Source organism: Trachurus japonicus, chromosome 8 (assembly GCF_045865225.1).
Source record: "Trachurus japonicus isolate A0001 chromosome 8, Traja_1.0".
Taxonomy (NCBI): Eukaryota; Metazoa; Chordata; class Actinopteri; order Carangiformes; family Carangidae; genus Trachurus; species Trachurus japonicus.
The window spans coordinates 19,657,270-19,680,575 of NC_140914.1; the positions used below are offsets into that span (position 1 = coordinate 19,657,270).

Sequence of the window (23,306 nt, forward strand, 5' to 3'; positions counted from 1 at the left end):
AAAACAGACCCAACCTCAAATCACACAAACTGTATGGACAGGCAACAACAAGTCTGTTTAACTTCTTTTCCTTCTTATTTTACACATCTACTGTATAAAGCAGCAAATAGCTCTAAAATAGTACCATAACTTTCTGGTTTTCTGTACATTGTTTGCCCGCCGCCTAATCCTTCTAAAATGGAAAGATGCCACCCCTCCATCCCCACACACTATGGATCAGGAGTACTCTATTTCATATGAAATTGGAAAAAATAAAACGTACACTTAGAGGTTCATCTGGCAAATTTTATAAGATTTGGCAACCTTTTTTGAGATATGTGGAAGAGAGCCACATCAAACAGTCTAATTAGGTGACAACCCGCTTAAATTTTACTCTGTACTGTACTAATGTAATAATGTTTTTGTTGTTTCTTTGTTTCTTTCTCTTTTCATATGTCCTCTTTTACAACATACCACATACATTGTCTTAGATTTACTCATCTATTTTTTTTTATCATTATTATTATTATTTATATATTTGCTTTTTGGGGTGAGGATTATGTTCTGGGTGTTTCTGTATGTCTATGTTCTGTTGTGAAAATAGCTCAAAAAACAAAGTTAAAAAAAAATAATAATAAAGAGAGCCGCAATTAAAGCATACGGGGTGGGATAAGCCCTTGCCCAGACACCAAATGGAAAAGTGGATTGGTCCTTGGCAGGGCTCTCAGGGGATAGTAATGCGATAACTCTCTGATCATGCACTGGCAGCTGAAAGGGTGTGGGAGAAAGACCTTCACAGAGTTGGTCTAGACTAGAGCCTGCTTTGGAAAGTAAATGGTCCAAACATCACTTCCAAAAATCTGGCTCATCAACGCTTACATTTTTAGATGATTCACAGCACATAAGCCACCCCTATCAAACACTTTAATTACTAGTCCTAACTTGTACTCACTGTCAGGCTCAGATGCCGGGCACAACGATGCATATGTTTTGGGAATGCTAGGTGATCAATGATTGTTGGATTAAGGTTATCCCGATGCTGTCAGAGCTATATTCTGCAATAAACCTCTGCCTTTATACTCAATGGTGACTCTGATTCTGAACCAACGCTGCAATTCAACGTTTTTGATTACTTATAAGCATGATTTTGAAAACAGGGCCCGGTTTTGTTTTTCAAAACACTACACACAATTAGCACAACCACACACCCAATGAGCAGAACACCTCAGATACTTTGCCACAACAACTATAGGCTTAAAACTCTTAAAAACTATACTCTAAATAAGTGGTGTTTTCTATTATTCTATATGACTTTTAGTTTGAAGCCGTTGCACAGCACTGCAGACTGATGAAAATATAATTAATTTCTCTCTATGTACCCAAATCAGTCAACATGTCAACACAACAAGTTCCAGTTTTCATGCTGCTACAGTTGAGAGCATAACACTGTAAGCTCAGCAATTATCAAATATAAAATCCAGTACAGGCTACAGTTACAGTAAAAAAAATAATAAAAATCAGTATCAGTAGATACATTTGGCTCTGTTTGGAAAACATGATGACAATATTTTACTTCGTCGATGGGACAAGGCATGGAAGTTTATAGCCAGTTTTTACTATCAGTTAGGGCTTTACACAGCATCATAACAAACATCCTCTGTAGCATCAACTGAGGAAAAGCTCTCGCACCCTTCCTTTAAAAGGGATATTCTGGCGTAAATTTAACCCATGGTCCAACGCACCGTGTTACCGAGTTCAGACCCCTCGAGACATGAAATCTCCTGACCGCTAGCTTCTCTAGTTGTAGCAACTTCAGCAAAGCAAATTTCTCCACACGCAAACCGCGATCAGCCACTCATAGCCACAGATAATGCTCAAGAACAGCTTTGTCAATAGTACAAACAGTGTCCCAGCACATAAAACGAGGCATCAAACATCTGTTAGCTTTGCCTGGTTTCTATTGAAAAGAGACGAAAACAACTCACCCATTCTCCTCCAGTTATACTTTATGCAGCAACTTTCCACGTCCAGGCACTGACAAAACACGTCCGAGTTGGCAGGCAGTGACCACAGCCAAACCGAGACTCCACTGGCAGCTGTCCCTCTTTCACTTTTCTCCTCCATTTCCTTCAGCTCGTCTTCGGTAAACTCGGTCTCAAACTGATAGTAGCGCCCATCGAAATTAAACCAGTCGTCGTTATTCTTAAACTGCATAAATTCAACCGTGCTGTCCCTTCTGTCTGCTTGTTAGGGATTACCGTGTGAAGTAGAGTCCCGCAGCTCAAGGATGAAAATGTGTGATTACTATATGCAATGCAGTCAAAGTTCCTATGTATCTTCTTGTCTCTTGCCTTGCCTATTATTTTCGTGTTCACAGGGAAATGAACGGAATCGGGCTTTTTTTCTTCTTCTTCTCGAGTTCCGACAGGCTGTGCTTTTTTTTTTTTTTCAAACTTTTGTGTTCAAAATGCACATACATTCTCAAACAGAAAACTGTTGCATTCTTTTTTTTCTAAAGACATTACTTTTCTTACAATAAAAATAAAAAATTAAATCTACGTAATCGGGCATTTCTAACTTTAGATATTTGCGGGAGAGAATCGCGTAAAAAACGCGAGATTAGACGCGACGTCACGCGCGCGATCAGGACGACGTTTGTTGCCGGAAGAGACACAATGCATACAATGAAGCAGACGTCACAGAAGGGACAACACGGCTGAATTTATGGATTTTGAGAACAACGACGATTGGTTTCATTTCGATGGGCGCCCCAATCAGTTTGAGACCGAGTTTACTGAAGACGAACTGAAGGAAATGGAGGAGAAAAGTAAAAGAGGGACAGTGGTCACTCTGGTCACTGCTTTTCAATGGCCGCTGAAACCGAATGTTTACTGCCAGTCGGACTCGGACGTGTCTGGACGCAGAAAGTTGCTGCATAGGGTATAACTGGAGGGGTGGGTGAGTTGTTTTAGTCTCTTTTTAATAGAAACCAGGCAAAGCTAACAGGTGTTTTATGCCTCGTATTATGGGACCCTGTTTGTACTGTTGACAAACTTTGGTACTGTTCTGAGCATTATTTGTGGCTATGAGTGGCTTTTTGATCGCAGTTTGCACGTGGAGAAATTTGCTTTGCTACAACTCGTTAAGCTAGCGGTCAGGAGACTAGAGGGGAGGTCTAAACTCAGTGTCATGGTGCGTTGGACCATGGGTGCGTTGGACCATGTTGGACCATGTCTGTATGCATGTTGCATACAGACAAGAAAACTGTTTACAATATGGGGAAACATGAATGGAAATGGAATTGTTCAATCAACAAGAGCTGACGAAGGCATCTTCTGCAGGCTGGGCCATATACAGGAAAAGCAGGGAGAGCAGGCCAGCTTTGATGACACTCTCATATGTTTGATGACAGTCTCACCCTGAACTCATCTAGCACAGTGGTTCCCTCTTGATTTTAAGGGGTTTAATAATTTTAATGTAATTAAAATGTTAAATAAATGAGTAGGCTAAGCATTTAATTCATATATGTGACAAAATCAACTAAATTCAAGGGCCACATTAAACATTTATTTGTGTATTTAAACAAATAAATGACAGGCTTATATCAATAGATGATTGAATATCAACAGTTTAAAAACATTAAATACATAATATACAGCAGGGCAATATCAGTCACAACAAATACTACTGATGATAGTATTTTTGGTTACAGAAGTTAATACATTTATAATTGATCAAAAAGCTAAGCTAGCAGCAAAAAAAAGAATAAAACTGCTGATCTTACTATAAAGTTATGCAGGGAATGTCATCATCTGTAGCGAGTATGAGCTGAGTGATTGAATTAATGAAAAAATACAAACACAATATTTCAGTTTAGCATTGGCTGATACATCAACTTGTTTAATCAAATAGGCCTACTGGCTAGCATGCTACAGTATGTTCAACATGCTTCTTTACAAGTTACCAAAACCAGCATCTCACTCATCACCCCAAACACTTAAGTTATGTTACATGAATATAAAGTGAAGAATGTCCTGAAAGCTCATCAACTCCGATAGGCCTATATCAATAGATGATTGAATATCAACAGTTTTAAAACATTAAATACATAATATACAGCAGGGCAATATCAGTCATAATGAATTTGAAAAACAGCATGGAACAATGAGAAAAAACCTGTGTAAAATTACAACATATTCTTCAGAACTTGTACTTTTAAAAACACAATTATGTTTTTAAAAGTACAAGTTCTGAAGAAATATGTTGTAATCATACACAGGTTCTCCTGATTGTTTGTTCCATGCTGTTATTAAATTACTGAATTATAATAAAGTATTTCATGTAAAAGAAGTTATGATGTTCCTTATTTTATTTTATTTTACATCGGGGGGGGGGGTCACCAAAGTTTTCAATGGTAAAAATATGGGTCCCTTAAGAAAAAGGTTGGGAATCTAGCATACCAGCCTGCCCCTGAACAGGTCTGCATACTCAAGTTCTTCTCACTAGTACCACCTACTGGAAACAAGAAGTAATCATTTACTGACAACTTTTTAATTTCAATGACATTTTCTTTCTCAGATCTGACTCACTGTATCGACCAAATGAAACTCTGACAGACCTGTTCCACCACCTATTTGTTGGACTGGACACACACATACACACACACTGTCTGTTAGTGGGTGTGGCAGCTACAGTGCTGCTATTTTTTTATGAGTTCTCACTTCCACATTCTTCATCCAAACTGCTTCAACATTTCTGGATATGTGAGCCTTGCCCTAAACACCTCTATGTTAATATACAGTCGGCAAATCGTTGGAATGTTACGAGACAGAGTTGTGGTAAATATATAGCCTAGACTGTCCCTGGTAACGTTCTGTTATTATTTCATAGTGTGATGAATGTACAGGTCACAACATGTCCACAAGAGCGTTTTGGAGTTTTTGGATTGTGTATGAGTTTGATGAGGAAAACCAAGAAATCCTATTAGCCTCCGTAGCGTATATTGAGCAGCTCACAGCTCGGCTCAGCGGTTCTAAAGATAGCTTGCACCGACACTTAAAGGTAACCAACCTACTGCTATGACTATAGCGATTATGGCAATAGGCCAATTTGCCAAAATACTGAACTATCCCTTTAAAGCACCAGAGAGTTGATTTTCAAGTCTTGCAAAATGTCTTGCATTCTTGCACCTTGTGCTTACTATTGTGAAATAGATGGTAGTGTTTTCTTTATCCCCCAAACTATTAACTGTTCTTAAAATATATGTTTTTTTTCTCCCCCATTCCATCCTGAGTGGAAACCAATGCAGTTTCACAGTGCACTAAAATATTAACAGAGATGTTGGGAAGACCAGGGCTGTGTTCGAAAGGTAAAATTGTCCCACCCACGTCATCAACCAATAGCTTCCTGTTAGACAGGATCAGCTACTTTTCTCTGTATCAAAACACAGAGAGATGTTGTGGGAGGAGTGACAAAGTGATAGGGTATATAACCATGTACAGAAGAAGCAATATTATTATCAACGGGGAGTCCTTATTGATACTTATGCAAATATAATACACATTTTCTCTAAAAAAGTTCTCTAAAAAATAGCTTATCAGTAAAGTATGGCGTCAGAGACCAATGCAAAGCCAATGCGTGTCCTGGTCACTGGTGGATCTGGGTTGATCGGCAAAGCCATTGAACATGTTGTGCAACAGGAGGGTGGGAAACGTGAGGGAGAAGAATGGATCTTCCTCACCTCTAAGGATGCAGATCTTTTGTAAGTTGCATCTTTTATTACAGCATGTCTGTAAAATGTATTTAAAGGTAATGTGTTTTAACCAGGGATACTGCATTCTTGCAACCTTGTGCTAACTATTCTGAAATAGTGTTTCACACTATTAATTGTTGTTAAATTGTATGTATTTTACTTAAGTGGAAATAAATACAGTTATAACAATGCGCTAAAATATTGACAGAGATGTAGAGCAGACCAGGGCTGTTTTCGAGAAGTATCGTCCCACCCATGTCATCAACCTGGCTGCCAAAATCGGAGGACTCTATGAACACATGAGGGAGAACTTGAACTTTTTGGTGAGATAATTCTTTCACATAACAAGTATGACAAAACTGTAGCAGAATGTATCTTATCCCTCATTGTAGAATTGAAGTCTACTGAAAATGTCTACATTGTCAACTTTGATGGCCAGTCAGTGACTCTCTTACATCTTAACAGAGGAGCAACCTCAAGATCAATGACAACGTCCTACAAACGGCCCATGAGATGGGGGTCAACAAGGTTGTGTCTTGCCTGTCCACATGTATCTTCCCTGACAAAACTACATACCCCATTGATGAGACCATGGTAAGTCTCTTTAAAAGCCTTTAATGTCACTCTTCTAAATACTCTGTTTTAGTAGCATCCAAAAACATAATCTAGTGGAGATTTGTGGTGTTTTCAGTGAAATTAATTTGGTGAGTATATAATAGCTTTGTCCTATTGTGTGATAAAAAAAACAAACAAAAACAATATCCAGAGGTGTGCACTCAGGTCACATAAATGGAGCGAAGCCTGCGAGCTAGTTCAGACAGCGCTGTGTCACTCATTCATTAGCAAACGTGACCTTACTGACATCTGGTAATCCCACATCCACCCTGAAACAGATCAGCCAAGCATGTTATGACAGTTAAAGGACTGTATTGTAACAGAGGGTAGGCGTGGAAGTGGTGGAACTGGTCTGTTTCATTTCTATGTATTCTACATTGCATGAATTCTTATCTTTGCCAGTTATATAATGGAGCCCTGCAGTGTGCATGTGTCCCCCCCATGGGAGGCACCCCCCACAGTTTGTAAAGAAATCATCACAACAAGGAAAAAGTGTTTGTTTCTGTGGCGGGGAGAGCAGGCGCTCTGTGATCGAATAGTAATGTCTTTCCAGGATGTTTCAGAGTTAGGCTGTCTGAGGGGAGTGATAACATGCAAAAAAAGTTTATACTGTTTAAATACTGTACACTATATGAGTTCAGTGGTGTGTCATAAGGATTCAAGTCATGTACCATAGATATTTGATTGTTTTTTGAGTGTTTGTTGTGGTTGAAAAAATTGCCCCCATAGTTTAGCGTTGTTGCTATCGCTAGCGCCGTCTAGCCATGGTGTAACTCCGGTTTGCCTGCGTCAATTTTAGTCGCGTTTTTTGCTCCCTCCAACACTGGGTGACCATCAGGACAACGATTTAGGGGTCAAAAATGACCGGAATTCTCCTTTAAGCCCACCTCTGACAGTATTTCACACTGATTGGAACACATTTCCAAATCCTTAGTGTTTGTTTCTCTAAATGACATCAATCCATGACGGTAATTAAAAGGATGCTTCGGAGTCAGGAAATTGTCACCTTAGGCGAGGGTATTGTTGTCTAACACCTTTGTCTTGTCATTCCTCATTCTCCAAGATCCACAATGGGCCACCTCATGAAACCAACTTTGGGTACGCACAGGCTAAGAGGATACTTGATATTCAGAACAGGTATGCAGCTTACCTAAACAAAGGCCTGAGATGCAGCTACCTTTGGCTTTGTTACTAAACGACCGCTACAAGATTCTAAAAGTTACACGTCTTATGTCTGTGTGTTGACAGGGCCTACTTTGAGCGGTATGGACATCGTTACACTTCAGTCATCCCAACCAATGTGTTTGGCCCCCATGACAACTTCAACATCGATAATGGCCATGTGCTGTCAGTGCTCATTCACAAGACCTTCAAAGCCATGAGTGAGTAATTATCGTCTTCTAATCCATCTCAACTCAAACACAGACAAGACAAAAAATGAATAACACACACATTGTAGATAATACCAAGGTAATGGTATGATTTATCCTTTGTCACTCACAGAGGAAGGGACTCCTGTGACTGTGTGTGGCACTGGAACTCCCAAAAGACAGTTCACCTACTCTCTGGTAAATATCTGTGTTTTACAATCCACTGTGTGAGTGCACAGTATGTGTACATTGTACAAACACTCCCAGACCAAACAAGTCTACACTGTCTAATTCCTGCGGTTGTGTTTATTCTCAGGACGTTGGCCGTTTAGTTATTTGGGTCCTGAGAGAATATGACGAGATAGACCCCATCATCGTCTCTGGTGAGTGCAGCGCTCTGATCACCCTCATGTACATGTACACTTTTCTTCTGTGATACACCAAAGGCGATGCAGGAACTTATTAATTGCCTTAAAAGTATAGAGGTTTAACAAAGTCTGTGCACTGTTCATTCATTCATTTTTCACTGTTAATTTCATTTCAGTGGGGGAAGAGAGTGAAACTTCAATCAAGGACACTATGGACTTGATAGCAGAGGCTATGGATTTCAAAGGCGAAATACAGGTCTGACATCTGGCCTTATAGTGCAGTTTGATATATGAGTTGCTTCAGTGAACCTGAGATACATTACACATTATAACCATTGTTTCTCTTTGGCAACTCTCTCTTCTCAGTTCGACACCTCCATGTCTGATGGCCAGGTGAGGAAGACGGCCAGTACGGCCAAACTAAGACGCTACCTTCCTGACTTTACCTACACCCCCCTCAAAGAAGGTCAGAGTTCATTAAATTCATTATATCCATTGTATTACTGTATGTTTCCTCAGTCTAGTGAAGGTAACCTGTTTTTGTCTGTTCTCCTAGCCGTAAAGATGACCTGTGACTGGTTTGTGAACAACTATGACACTGCCCGGACATGAAGTAACCAATTACTGAGCTGATTATTAATCACCCTGGTGTTATGTTGTTTTTACTCAATGGGAATTAGATTATCACATTGTGTTGTACATATTTTGTAATGTACTGAAGCCTCTTCAGCCTTTCTCTCCATTTCATTGAAATTATTTAGAATGTATCTGAGAAACAACGACAACAACATAAATATAGAATAACAAAAAGGGGTTAAACCCACTCTCATATACAAATAAGTAACATCATTAATCACAGCGTAAACAAATGGATATCTTTGACAGTGGATGCATACAATATGTCTTGGTTTGTTTATAATCATTGATTGATATACTTGGTGTATAGTTTTTCTCCTTGAAAAATTTGTCTTCGTTCAATGCATTTGGCGTATTAAAATGATTTCATACACTGACATCTGAGTGTATTGTGTAATGATTTAACAAAACAATCAGAAACAGAAAACAAATAAGCATATGGAAGGTGATGCATTTGAGAGCAGTATGCCTAAAATGGATAAAGTCTGAAACTATAGTGATATTTTCTTGTATTTATTAAAGAGGAAGTATGCACGATTTTTACCTTTATTAAATTTAGGATGTTAATTGCAGTTTCAGAGTAATTGTGATGGTTAAATGACCTGTTGCGGGGAGAATGGAGGCTCCCTGCCTTCCCCCTAGCGCTCTTGGTGAAAAGCCAACCATGCAAGATCAGAGCTTCCGACTCGGTGTCCCAGCACTCGTCTTGGCGGAATCACGACACAAACGCACCCCATAATCTGTAATCTCTTGTTTATGACAGATAAAACTACACAGATTTTTTTAATGTATATTTTTTGGGCTTTTTATTGCCTTTAATTGATAGTACAGTGGAGAGAGAGACAGGGAATGGGGAGGTAGAGAGGGGGAATGACCGGGGCCACCTGCAGTGAGGACTGTAGCCTCAACATGGGGCGGCAACTCTACCAAGTGAGCTACACGCTGCCCCAGATTTTGATATAAATTGTTATCCACTGCTCCATGGATTGCCTTCTAGTCAGTTTGGTTAAAAACAAATGCACATGGCCTGGAGGAGGGTTAGAAAAACAGTGGAAAGGCACCAGACTTGCATAATTCCCCTTTAAAAAAATTACCCTGGGAATATTTCTGTTGACAGTAAGTCAGTAATAAGTGTAATACCTTGTTCCTTATGGAGCATTCCAACTAAATTGAGTTATTAGCCGAGAATTAGCAGATATTCAGCTGTAAGATCTCTTCTAAGTGTTGTTAAGTGAAACCAGTTTACCCATTTACCAAGGTATCATTTGAAGAAGGAATAAAGGAAGAACAAATAACTAATTTTCTCTAATTCCTCGAGTTTTCAGTAGGTTCCATGAACTGCAAACTCTGTCACTCCTCTGTGGTCCTCATTATCATTTATGTGGATATGACCTCTGCTTATCTGAGGCCATGACTGCATGCTGCAGGCTTGACATTCTCACTGCACTAAGCTGTAAGCAATATTTGAAATGTATACACAATCTGTACATTTTAATTCATAGCATCATTAGTGATCTCCATCAGCAATAGAAAGCCTTATGAAATCTCACCAATTAGCCGACTGTTCAACAGTGATATGGACTAACTTTTAAAGTCAAAGACATATTTTCTATGTCAATGATATAATGATTATTAAAAATTAAAGTGTCTCTCTTCCAAAAGTGGATTGCACATAGTGCATAGTGTTACCTGCCAAAGATGATAAACAGCAGTAAGCAGATTTTGTTTTTACTTTGTTCTCAAAAGCAATGATTACATGTATACCTGAAACAACTAATTCATGAAGAAGTTAACAAAGTTGAAATTGGTTGACCTTGCAGTAAATGGCAGAGCTTGTCTGTCACTCGAATTTGTCTTGTAAAGTTAGACACATGTCAAAGTTTCCCACCTCTCATGTAAATACAATACAAATGAAAGGACAAAGAAACAAAGAAGGTTTGTGTTGTTTTTAGACAGTGACTTACTGAAGGTATCGGCAGCAATATCTTTGTGAAAGCTCCTAACAACCAAGCAAATGAACTGAGGCAAAATCATGACAATTTCAACAGGTCTTCCTTGTGTTATGTCAGTACTTTAGTAATCATAGGGCCCCAATTACTGTATTAATATCAAGTGTGTTCTACAATAGTCTGTTATGGGAATATATTGTAAGTTACAATGACACTGTTCTATCATTAGGATAATAGTTAATATAGTTCATTTTGTCTCTTTTCTCCCTGTTTCCTTTAGTCATTTATCAGGACAACTCCTCCTTTTTTCATTTATCTGTCTGTTCCTTGTCCATGTCCTCAGAGACTGAAGGTGTGTCATCCTTCTGTTGGAACAAATTATTATCATCAGTATTAATGTTGCTGAATCTGTTAAATTGCATAAATAGATTTATTTGGGTTGTAAAAAAGAACCAGCTTAAAGTGGCCAATGTAAATTAGCTTGAAACCTATCAGAGTTATGAATAATAGTAGGACCAAATATTTCTCGGACTGCTTGAGAAAATTTGTATTTGTGTTGAAATAAATTATGTATATTAGATTTGGGGTTGGGAGAAAAAGTGAAATAGCAAAACAGTAAAGCAATTATTTAAATGGTTCATGATATTCTTTTCTTGTTAAAGCTCACCATAGATCCTTCGTCTCTGGGCTTGTTGAATGAACAGGTCAGCCATTTAATGTATTCCTCCCTAACCTAGAAAATACAATGAAATACATATGTTTTTTGAGTTATGCAATGCAATTAGTTATGAAGCAGAAAGAGAGGTGTGCTAAATGCAATCAAGAATCTACCTCCTTATTAAACAGGCAGTGGACAATGAAGAGGAAGGTGCCCTGCTGGGAGTTGAGGAAAATGAAGAGGACCTGAAAGAAGAGGTTTGTCTGGTACAGGCCAAGAATCCAGGTACAGCCCAGTATGACAAACTGAGCCAGAATCTTGAACACAATCAACCTGGAAACAATAAATATTCAAAAAGGGGGAAGTTGTTATCTTGCAAATGTATGGGTTTTTAAATGTAAATGGCTACTTTGACTAGATTATGATTATATTTACACTGAGAAAACTTCTACAAAGTACCCAACTGTGACCACACACTCATGTTTACGAGTTACCTTCAGTGTTACCTTTCAGATTTTACAATTTATATGCAACAATATGACTTGACTGTTCTTACCTGGTGTCTTTGGATTGAGAAACATCACTTTTCATGTTGGCCAGGGTGGGTCTTAGACTCCATAGAGTAGCACAGAACAACACCCAATTAGACTAGAGAGGGAAAAAAACACCACGGCTGAGCAGCAATCGAGAAACACAATTGAGCAAAATACAACATAACGGAGCTAGAGTAGAAAGTCTGGTCGCGTCTATATTATATTATAATATCTACGACTTCTCCTAGAAACACATTTTTTGTATGAGGGATGTTGCTAGCAGGTAACCTTTTATTGGCAGATCACTGAGCAGCATCCATTCAAAATTTGGGTTAATTTGCATCGCAGGTAAACAGTTTTCCACCACTGTCTTTTCTTTAGTCAATTCCATATTGACTTAAATTCCCCAAATTATAAACAACATGTGTCCAATAGAAAAAACTGGTCTCTCAATGTATTTTGTCAAAATTTAGTCTTGAGATGCATTACTCTTCTCCACCAAGCCTAGTTGGCTGTATTGAAAATACAGTAGATGGGATTCAATATCTACTACTGCAGTATACTCACTGCAAGGATAAAAATAACAGGGCCTGTTAAAGCCCAGTTGAAGTGGCGTGTTCTGGAGAGCCAGCACCTGTAATGCAATCGAAACGAACAATCCTTTCAACCTAGATGCACATCAGACATTAATAGGAATCAACGTGAGAGCATGGGAAATTGTTTGTGCTACTCACACGTCTGCCTCGGTAGCACCATATCCATCAGAATACACCAGTGCCGAAACACCCACAATCAAAAAAGGAACTCCATAGCCAATCAGATAAAGAACTGGCCTTGGGAGGCCATCTCTCTGGATGACCTGCACCTTAGATAGCCTTCGGACCAGCAGGTAGAGCTGTATGGCCTCCAGCAGCATCCACACAAAACTTGCAACAACTAAGAAGTGAAGGAGCCCGGCCATGACAGTGCAGGCCAGCTGTGGAAACACATAAGATGAACCAATTAAATGCTTTCTTCTCTCATTTATACACTACCTGAGCAGGGAATCTCACCTCTAGCTTGGTTGCATGCTATGGATGTGTGCAGTACAGGCCTATTTAGTGGTTGAAAGGCAAGAACAATGTGTAAATAAATGTTCCTGTACCTCATGTTCAACATATCTGTCATTCCACAGCAGCAGTAGATGAGACAAGGCGAGGTTGATACAGAGGTGAAGACGGGCTGTGTTGTTGATCTTAGGGTTCCAGCTACACAGGATGAAGGTGAGGATGGCCAATGCAAAGAAGAATAGTCCGATAATCACACAAATTCGGTTTAGCCACTCTAAGAAAGGATCCTCTGGTGGAGGCTTAAAGCCAAGACACACCCACACAAAGAGAAAGATGCCAGTTAGTTAGGATTTGGACATGTCTCTATTGTATCCCTGTTGTATTTTTGTCATGTACAATAAAGTCTGTTGTACCTCTCCAATCTGCATGATGAGGGCAAAGGTGGAAAGGTGAGAGCAGCTGCATACTGTGTAGTTTGCTTCTGTGTATGCAACCCAACAGCCATCCACTGACCAACCCATGGACTCCCCTGCTTTTCCTGTCTTATCGTTGCTCTTGTCTTTGTCCTCCCAGTATACACAGGTCATCGTTCCATCTTCAGGCTTGCTCTGAGAAACAGAGATGGCAAAATGATTTATTTTCCTTCTCTTTGCTTTTTGGGTGCATGTAAATAATGACACTCATTATTTGGGAGATGATGCACCTTCTTATGCTGAATGGTAAAGTTGACAGGTTCGGAGAGGGTGGTGTTGTGTACTGATGGTAAAATGACACTGAAAACATCCGAGAACATCTCTGTCTCGTTCTCTGTTGTAAAGTATTGATGACTAAGTAGACTCTCCATCCCACTCAGTGTCATGAAGGCAGCTGCTGCAGATCCTGTGAGTGTCCACAAGAAAGGAAATCAACTCATGTAAATGAAAAAAAAAAACATTTTGATTTTGGTGTAGCATTCGATATCTCTATTTCTCTAACCATTGTTGGCACTGGCCAGAGCCTGCAAGTTGAGTTCCATTGTGTGTCCTTTGCTGAAGAGAGGGGCACTCCTGTTATCATCATTCCCTGGGCCGACGACCTTTAGACTCAAATCTTGCGTGTGAATAGGAATTCAAGCAAGTTTATGTGATATTCAATAAGAATTCAAATATTGTCAATATGCGCTACAGGGAAATGTCTCTTACCTACTGTTGGAGTTTGTATTTTTTTTTCAGTTTGGTTCCCAGTTGGTGAAGCTATTGTAGAGACTAGGCGCTCTGAGATAGCAAGGATCATATTGCCAGTCTCCCCATCTCCTTCACTACTCAACTTTCCTGGTTTGGCCCTTGGTCCAGCACCTGACACTTCCTGCAAATTTTTAGGTGTTGTAATGAGTAAGTAAATAGCTAAACATGCATCATAAGATGCAATTTGAAACTCCAGTTATGTTGAAGTACCATAGCTGCAGCAAAGCTGTTTGACACTGTCTGCAAAGACAGAAGAATAACAGAGGGAAAGGCATTATTGTCACCAGGCAATTACTTTGCAAAACATTGTTAGAATACAACAGTTGGGGACTGTCTACATTTAAAACATGGCATGCTAACAATTTCCCTCTAGCTGGTAGTTTCAAGTTCAGTTTAAATTAACTTTACTCTATAATATGATTAAACTAAACATACAATAGACACAGTAAAAGGAAAACATGTTGGTGTATTATTTGTTACTTTTACTTGATACTGTGTGCAGCCATTGCTTTCAACACTACAGAGTGTTTTCCACATACCGCATCTGGTAAGATGAGACCTGAGTTGTTCTTCAGGTCTTCATCCATGTGGCTAAGGAAAGCATGTTCTTTTGTCTGACCCTGCAATTAATGTGTGAGGATTAGTTTACTTGACTATATGCTGACAATGAGATATTTATTTTTACTGTTATGTAATCTCAAAATTATTTTTTCATTATTTATTTATGATTCTTACCTTTCGAGGTACTATTTGATCAAGAATATTTTGAAGACCTGTCAGTAATAAAAAATTTTTTTTTACATAAATATCTTGACATTTTCATTTTTTTTTGTGTTTGAAACTGTTCTCACTTTGACAAAATGTTATGCCAACAGTCCATGTGGTTCCCGTTGAGGGAAAAAATCCATCAGGGCAGGAACAGAAGAAGGTTCCAGGTGAATTTGTGCACACAGTTTGTTTACCACATATACCAGGTGTCTCTGTGCATTCATCTATATCTGTAGAGGAGAGAGTACACATGGGTCAATGCATCCATAAATATAAAAATGGAAGAAGCACAGCGTATGTCACAAAGACACTGAACATCAGCACAAACCTGTGCATGGGTTTTCAATGCTGGCTATAATGCCTGGATTGTTCGGCTTATAACCAGTAAAGCATGTGCAGAAATAAGATCCAGCTGTATTTGTGCAGTTTGCTTCAGGTCCACAGACAGTGGCATCTTCGACACACTCTTCAACATCTGTAAAAATGCATAAATTAAACCAGAAGGACAGTGAGACAGTGCAGACATCCACCAGGGTCAGTCTCTCTCAATAACTTACAACTTTGCTTATATCACTGTTTCAAATGTTTAAACACAAACTGTAATTTAAGCATAGATATGCTTCAAATTCAGGGTTTGACATGTTATGGTGTTTTGCAAATACCAATGCAGATGTTGGTCTCGCTGGGTTCCTGGTCTGGATCACTTGCAATGAAACCCGGCAGACATTCGCAGGAATAAGTGCCAGACGTGTTGTTGCAGAGAGAATCAGGACCACAGACCGTTGAGTTGAAACATTCATCGATATCTGAGAAGAGGACATTTACACTGAGTGAAAACATACTCACTTATTATGCACTAGAGAAGATTTCTTGTCAAAATGTCCTAAGACGTATAAAAGTGAAATGTTAACAGGTAATATGTCGTCGTTTTAATGCAATCATCAATTGACGCATTTTGGCCCCTTCTGTGTTCCATAAGCCAAGCCCGTCATTCGCACGTATGTAATCTCGTGGCGCGAAAAATGCACTTCCAGTGTGAACGCACCATTGACAGGCTAAAGGAATACCATGCAAAAAAAAAAAAAAATATATATATATTTTTTTAAAGATAGAACGTTCTATTATGGTTATTCTTGTAAACGTTGCTTACTGGTCAAATGTGGAACGTTTCCACAGTATTCATATACATCCATCATTTACATAACTGCTAACACAGGTTTGTTTACCTGTGGAAAAAAATCAGCCCCTTCTGTGTTCCATAAGCCAAGCCCGTCATTCGCACGTATGTAATCTCGTGGCGCGAAAAATGCACTTCCAGTGTGAACGCACCATTGACAGGCTAAAGGAATACCATGCAAAAAAAAATATATATATATATATATTTTATTAAAAAAATATATATATATATATATTTTTTTTAAAGATAGAATGTTCTATTATGGTTATTCTTGTAAACTGGTCAAATGTGGAACGTTTCCACAGTATTCATATACATCCATCATTTACATAACTGCTAACACAGGTTTGTTTACCTGTGGAAAAAAATCAGGATGGAGCAGTCAAGAAAACACTGATTTGCAAATTACCACGAAGAAAAGTGACAACTGCACTTTTTCTACATTTTGCTTTATCCTTAATATTTGGCATTGCTGTGTAACTGTAATACAAATCACAATCCACTGAAGAGACCACATCTATCTATTATCTCCACTGTTTATTGTAAATTGGCTTTTTGGCTGGGATAGATGAAACAATTCTTGAGGTTGTTTTTTATCTCTTCTAATTTGGTATCTAATGGATTACAATTTAAAATTAAAGCCGCAAGCGGCGATGACGGGCCCTCGCTCACCCATGCGACCGCGGGGCCTGAGGCACGCCGGGGATGTGGCGCGAAGGTGAAAGGGAGAAAAAACCAGGAAGGAGGCAAAAAAAAGTAATATTTCGTTCATCCACTAGGGGGCAGTAATGGGATGCGTGCAGGTGTGTTCAGGGTCAGTCCCTCATCACACATGTGAAGTTTGGAGTGAATCGGACAAAGCATGAGGGAGTTATGAGCAGTTAATGGTTCATCCACTAGGGGGCAGTAATGGGATGCGTGCAGGTGTGTTCAGGGTCAGTCCCTCATCACACATGTGAAGTTTGGAGTGAATCGGACAAAGCATGAGGGAGTTATGAGCAGTTAATGGTTCATCCACTAGGGGGCAGTAATGGTATGCGTGCAGGTGTGTTCAGGGTCAGTCCCTCATCACACATGTGAAGTTTCGTGGAAATCGGACAAAGCATGAGGGAGTTATCAGCAGTTAAAGGTTCGTCCACTAGGGGGCAGTAATGGGATGCGTGCAGGTGTGGCAGTAATGGTATGCGTGCAGGTGTGTTCAGGGTCAGTCCCTCATCACACATGTGAAGTTTCGTGGAAATCGGACAAAGCATGAGGGAGTTATCAGCAGTTAAAGGTTCGTCCACTAGGGGGCAGTAATGGGATGCGTGCAGGTGTGTTCAGGGTCAGTCCCTCATCACACATGTGAAGTTTCGTTGAAATTGGACAAAGTATGAGGGAGTTATGAGCAGTTAAAGGTTCGTCCACTAGGGGGCAGTAATGGGATGCGTGCAGGTGTGTTCAGGGTCAGTCCCTCATCACACATGTGAAGTTTCGTGGAAATCGGACAATGTTGATGTAAAATATGGCACTTCCTGTTTCCACTAGGGGGCGAAAGGAGTGAGATCGCCTACGACCATATAGAAACGTTGAGGTCGTGACCCTTGACCTGTGTACCAATTTTCATGTTGATACGAGTTCAATAAAGCCACCCAAAGGGCAAACGTATTGTCATGGCGAGGAATGATAGCCACGCCCCCACACGGACGCCATTACTCGTAGCTTCACAGTCTTCATAATGTAGCTTCACCAACTGGTTCTGCATGTTTTAGAAGTGGAATGAAGTTGATGGGGCAAAGTATGTACATTTTCCAAATTTTAGTCCACTTCCTGTTACCACCGGGGGGCGCTATGAGTTACGTGGGAAGTTAATATATCGGGACGTTCAGGGCGGAGCCATCATCATGTCCAGCAAGTTTGAAGTTGATTGGATGAAGTATGTGGGCGTGAGAGCCACTCGTATGGACATGGCGAGCACGCCAAAGTGAATTGAGCGCTGACAGCCACGCCCTTTGACCTACGGACTCACGGAGCACAAGATAAGCTCAGCTAGGTCTGGAGATGTGGTGTACCTAATTTGAACTTGATCGGGCGAACGCTCTGGGAGGAGTTAATTTTAGGCGGGAAAAATCAAAACCAAAATGGCCGACTTCCTGTTGTGTTGAGGTCATGAGGTCAAGAGGATTTTTTGTATATCTGGGTATAATACATATGTCTACCGAATTTTGTGTGTGTATGACAAAGTAAGACGATGGCGATGCCATTGACACGTGTTTGTAGGGGGCGCTATTCAGCCATTTGGCCACGCCCATTTCCAACGACTTTAAAATATCAAATTTTTCGCGAGGCCTGATGTGCATGCCAAAATTCACGCGTTTTGGGGCATGTTGAGGCCCCCAAAAATGCGATTTTAGGGAGAATATAATAATAATTAAAGCCGCAAGCGGCGATGGCGGGCCCTCGCTCGCCCATGCCACCGCGGGGCCTGAGGCACGCCGGGGCCGTGGCGCGGAGCAGAAATGGAGAAAAAACCCCGGAAGGAGGCCAAAAATGCAATGTTTCGTTCATCCACCAGGGGGCAGTCACCGCATGTGGTGTGGTGCGTTCAGGGGCCGCCCCTCATCACTCGTGTGAAGTTTGGAGTGAATCGGACAAAGCATGAGGGAGTTATGAGCAGTTAAAGGTTCGTCCACTAGGGGGCAGTAATGGGATGCGTGCAGGTGTGTTCAGGGTCAGCCCCTCATCACACATGTGAAGTTTCGTGGAAATCGGACAAAGCATGAGGGAGTTATGAGCAGTTAAAGGTTCGTCCACTAGGGGGCAGTAATGGCATGCGTGCAGGTGTGTTCAGGGTCAGTCCCTCATCACACATGTGAAGTTTCGTGGAAATCGGACAAAGCATGAGGGAGTTATGAGCAGTTAAAGGTTCGTCCACTAGGGGGCAGTAATGGGATGCGTGCAGGTGTGTTCAGGGTCAGTCCCTCATCACACATGTGAAGTTTCGTGGAAATCGGACAAAGCATGAGGGAGTTATGAGCAGTTAAAGGTTCGTCCACTAGGGGGCAGTAATGGGATGCATGTAGGTGTGTTCAGGGTCAGTCCCTCATCACACATGTGAAGTTTTGTGGAAATCGGACAATGTTGATGCAAAAAATGGCACTTCCTGTTTCCACTAGGGGGCAACATGAGTGAGATCGCCTATGAGCATATGGAGACGTTGAGGTCGTGACCCTGGACCTGTGTATCAATTTTCATGATGATACGTGTTCATTAAAGCCATCATAATGCCAAACGTATTTTCTTGGCGAGGGATCATCAGTTGCCATGACGCCACGCGGTCGCCATTACTCGTAGCTTCACAGCGTTCATAATGTAGCTTCACCAACTGGTTCTGCACGTTTTAGAAGTGGAATGAAGTTGATGGGGCCAACTATGTGGAATCAGTACACGTAATGTAAAAACTGGTCACTTCCTGTTACCACCGGGGGGCGCTATGAGTGACGTAGGAAATTAATATATCGGGACGTTCAGGGCGGAGCCATCGTCATGTCCAGCAAGTTTGAAGTAGCTACGATAAAGTATGTGGGCGTGAGAGCCATTCGTATTTACATGGCGAGCACCGAAACAGTCGCCAATGTGAATTGAGCCATAGCAGCCACGCCCTATGACCTACACACCTGCGGAGCACAAGATAAGGTCATCATGGGGTTTCGATGCTGGAAAACAAATTTGAAGCCGATCGAGTGAAATCCCTAGGACGAGTTAGATCAAACGTAAGTAGTGGAAATGTCCAAAAATGGCCAAAAAATGGCAAAAATTGAAAATTAAAATCAAAATGGCCGACTTCCTGTTGAGATTTTACCATGACGTTAAGAGACTTTTTTGTGCGTCTGGGGATGATGAATGTGTGTACCAAATTTCGTCTGCCTACGACAAAGTAACCCAATAGGCGAGGGCAAATTTAAAGTTTGTAGGGGGCGCTATTTCGCCATTTTGCGTCGACCATGTGCGACGACCCAAAAATATCGAATTTCGGATGAGGCCGGAGGGACATGCAAAGTTAGACAACTTTTCCAGTTTGGGAAAGGGGCGAAATTGGGGCATGAAAAGTCGCGTGAATAATAATAATAATAATAAGAATAATAAACATTACAATTTCAATATAGCATTTTTCCCCCTGGGTCTTCCATACCACATGATTACTTCACTACTTGATTACTTTGGGGTCACTTGCACTTTGGGGTCACGTGCACGTTGGGGCATGAACGAATTACAATAGGGCTTTCGCTGGGCGACTTGCAGTCGCCGCTCGGGCCCTAATAATAATAAACATAGCAATTACAATAGGGCTTTCGCTGGGCGACTTGCAGTCGCCGCTCGGGCCCTAATTAGTCTGTGTAGTTCACTGCACCTTCCCAGTCTTTTGCTTGTGTTGTTATATGACGGACTTGCAAATCCTTGATGCCAAAATTGCTCAGTATGACTATATGCATATTACACTTAAGTATAGTATACAGACCTTGACAAAGCGGGGTTGCATCGGCCATTAAATGGTAGCCGTCATGGCAATCACACATAAAACTTCCTTGATTGTTGTGGCAGTCCCCATTATCTCCACAGATATTTTCAAGACATTCATCAATATCTAACAGAGGGCAGAGAGGACGGATCAGTCCTATCAACTCTTCAGATGTTGAATAGATCATTAATGAATAATATTTCAAGGATCTTTTTAGGTCTCAACTTGTGTAACACAAATATACCATAATAATACCTATGCAGTCGTTGGATGTGTCAGGTGGTAATCCTGGATATGTTGTATTGAATCCATCCCAACAGACGCAGTAATGTGATCCATTTTCGTTGGTACAGTTGGAATTAAGACCACAGATTCCTGGTGTCCTCTGGCACTCATCAATGTCTGCCAAGATACAATACAGACAGAATAATAAGGAGGGTGCACACGTAATGAACTGTATAAATAAAGAGCACATGAGGTCTTGTAATGTACTCTTGTCCTTGTGTGTAAGTCTGGCAGATAATTATCATAATTACTTTGGTTAATATGAAACACAAATTACTTACCAATACATCCATACGATTCTGGTGTGGGTTTGTGTTCTGGAGGGATTTCATACCCAGAAACACAAACACAGCCCCCGTCAGCTGTACACTCAGCCAGTGGTCCACAGGACTCTAGATTACACTGATAATGATCTACACAGAGATAAAATGGTGATATAATCATTAAATTAGATTTGTTTTTCACATAAGTGACATCTGACATAACAATTGTTTGATATTTGAACACGTGTCTTTTGAACAACAGCAGCAAATGACTTCATTTTTGAAAAATAAATAACATCATTTGAGTCACATTATATGTTGAATATACAATACAGAAGTGTAACAATTAGTTAATAACTAGTTACACACATGTCAAACAACGTATGGGTGTTGATTGAGTTATTGAATGATTTCTATGTCAAATTCTTCTACCACTACTGATCAAAATTATCATATGCAGTTCCCATTAGTAGTTTGTCAAATAGGTTGACTATAACTGATACAGCTTGTGTCACAACAATATGATCTATACAGCCTATAGCAATGTAGAACTGGTATGTAAACCTAGAATGAAATCATTAAATCTATTGTGACTATTGAATGAATTATTGAAAAATGTCAATGGCTGTCCATGCTCAGTGTAGCAATTTTTTTGCATGATTAAACACAATTTCACAACTTCAGCTTTTACTGTTCTCTGAAGATTAATTGATCAAGATATAAAATCTGTGTTTTTGATGTCAGGATAAACCAGGGCATGCCTGTAAAATCAGAGTCCCTATATCCAAAAGGAGAAAATATCTTGACTCGAATAGATATAGTTTCTCCACTGTCAGCATTGTACTGGATTGTTTTATTAGCTAATACAACAAACTTTGTTTCAGTCAGTGATCAGTCTAGCTTATTCGATTGATTTTATTTGCATTTGAAGACATTCTAATTTCGAATAATTCAATTGAAATTAAATCAATTAAGTTAAATCAAGCTTACATGTTCTACAGACGAAAAGACAAAAACTTTGTCACTACTCACAAGTCACATATGCCATGTCGATAGTGTCGTGCTTAGTTGGCTGATACACATAGAATCCTCCGGGACAAATGGCTACGCTAACTTCCATCTTATAACTTTGACAACCATAAGGCCCACGAGCATATGCTGGTCCCGTTGTTGCAGTCAAAGACTCATTAGTTGGAAGGTCAAAGTCAATATAAACACTACGGTATGTGCCACCAAAGTTGTAGGCAAGACAACTTTTGATAACTCTGTCTCCTCCAATCCCTGTGAAACGCCACCATTTCAAATGAAGGCCTTCATCAGTGTTGGGATAGACAGGGAAGGTCGTAGATTCAAATGCAAGATTTCTCCATGGTTGTGTTATGTTGGTGTAATTATCACAAGAACCTGCATGAAGGCATGAAGAAATAATAAAGTAAGGACTAATTGTTGATTCAAAAATGAATTTTTTCTGTCTCAAGTTAACAGCATTCATACCAGGAGGGAAAACACTAGCCACAGGTATGACCAGTAAACCTAAAACAAAAGGAGACCATGTCATGGAAAATAATGAACAATGTCATGGAAACATCTCCTATGAAGCCCTTTATATTATAACACACTATATACACATGTTAAATTCTTAATCTTCTCAAAACATGTAATTTTTAATTAATGTCATGGCTGTCATGGATTAGTTAAATTATCTTACAAAAATGGATCTTCTCAAATAGTTTTTATGACAACATAAATTTGCTCACCCAGGAGAAGTAGCGATGCACAGTTGCTCATTGTGACAGATCCCACATCAAATGTTCTCATCAGGTCTATCCACTGTCTACATCCTAAAATTTGCACATTATCCAAAATAATGTTTTTATAAGCTATGGTGTGCATGCAAAAAAATCCCCCAAAAAACAATGCAAATCCAATTTAAGGAAAGAGAAAGATGGCGCCACCAAGCACCTCAATTGCACTTGTGTAATACAGAAAATAGAAGGTTTAATAAAACAAGATTTTATGCTGCCAATATTTTCTTTTGACTCATTTGTTTCTAAGTTCGAAGGCTTGGAGCCAGAGGGGCGTAAGTGGCTTTTGACAAACTTTACAGGAGAGACAAAACAAAATTTTGACCACACTTCAATCAACTGTATTCATTAACCTTAAACCACAACATTGCAACCACA

At 40.0% G+C, this 23,306-nt stretch overlaps 1 protein-coding gene and 1 pseudogene across 1 annotated transcript; one reads left to right on the forward strand and one right to left on the reverse strand.

Moving 5' to 3' along the window:
- Positions 1-5,560: 5,560 nt before the first annotated feature.
- On the forward strand, positions 5,561-8,743 carry LOC146983102 (GDP-L-fucose synthase-like). The gene is made up of 10 exons (XM_085785421.1): positions 5,561-5,740; positions 5,940-6,054; positions 6,197-6,325; positions 7,410-7,483; positions 7,595-7,728; positions 7,850-7,914; positions 8,033-8,099; positions 8,261-8,340; positions 8,451-8,550; positions 8,641-8,743. The coding sequence occupies exons 1-10, from the start codon at positions 5,586-5,588 to the stop codon at positions 8,694-8,696; spliced, it is 975 nt and encodes a 324-aa protein (XP_085641547.1). The 5' UTR covers positions 5,561-5,585; the 3' UTR covers positions 8,697-8,743.
- Positions 8,744-10,956: 2,213 nt separating this feature from the next.
- Positions 10,957-22,684, reverse strand: LOC146983103 (uncharacterized; annotated as a pseudogene).
- Positions 22,685-23,306: the final 622 nt, after the last annotated feature.

Bases quoted from the DNA above. Each gene is read 5' to 3' on its own strand.
- LOC146983102 (XM_085785421.1), top strand. From the start codon at position 5,586: ATGGCGTCAGAGACCAATGCAAAGCCAATGCGTGTCCTGGTCACTGGT. The intron at 7,484-7,594 runs GTATGCAGCTTA...GTGTGTTGACAG, and splicing joins ATACTTGATATTCAGAACAG to GGCCTACTTTGAGCGGTATG. The intron at 7,915-8,032 runs GTAAATATCTGT...GTTTATTCTCAG, and splicing joins GACAGTTCACCTACTCTCTG to GACGTTGGCCGTTTAGTTAT.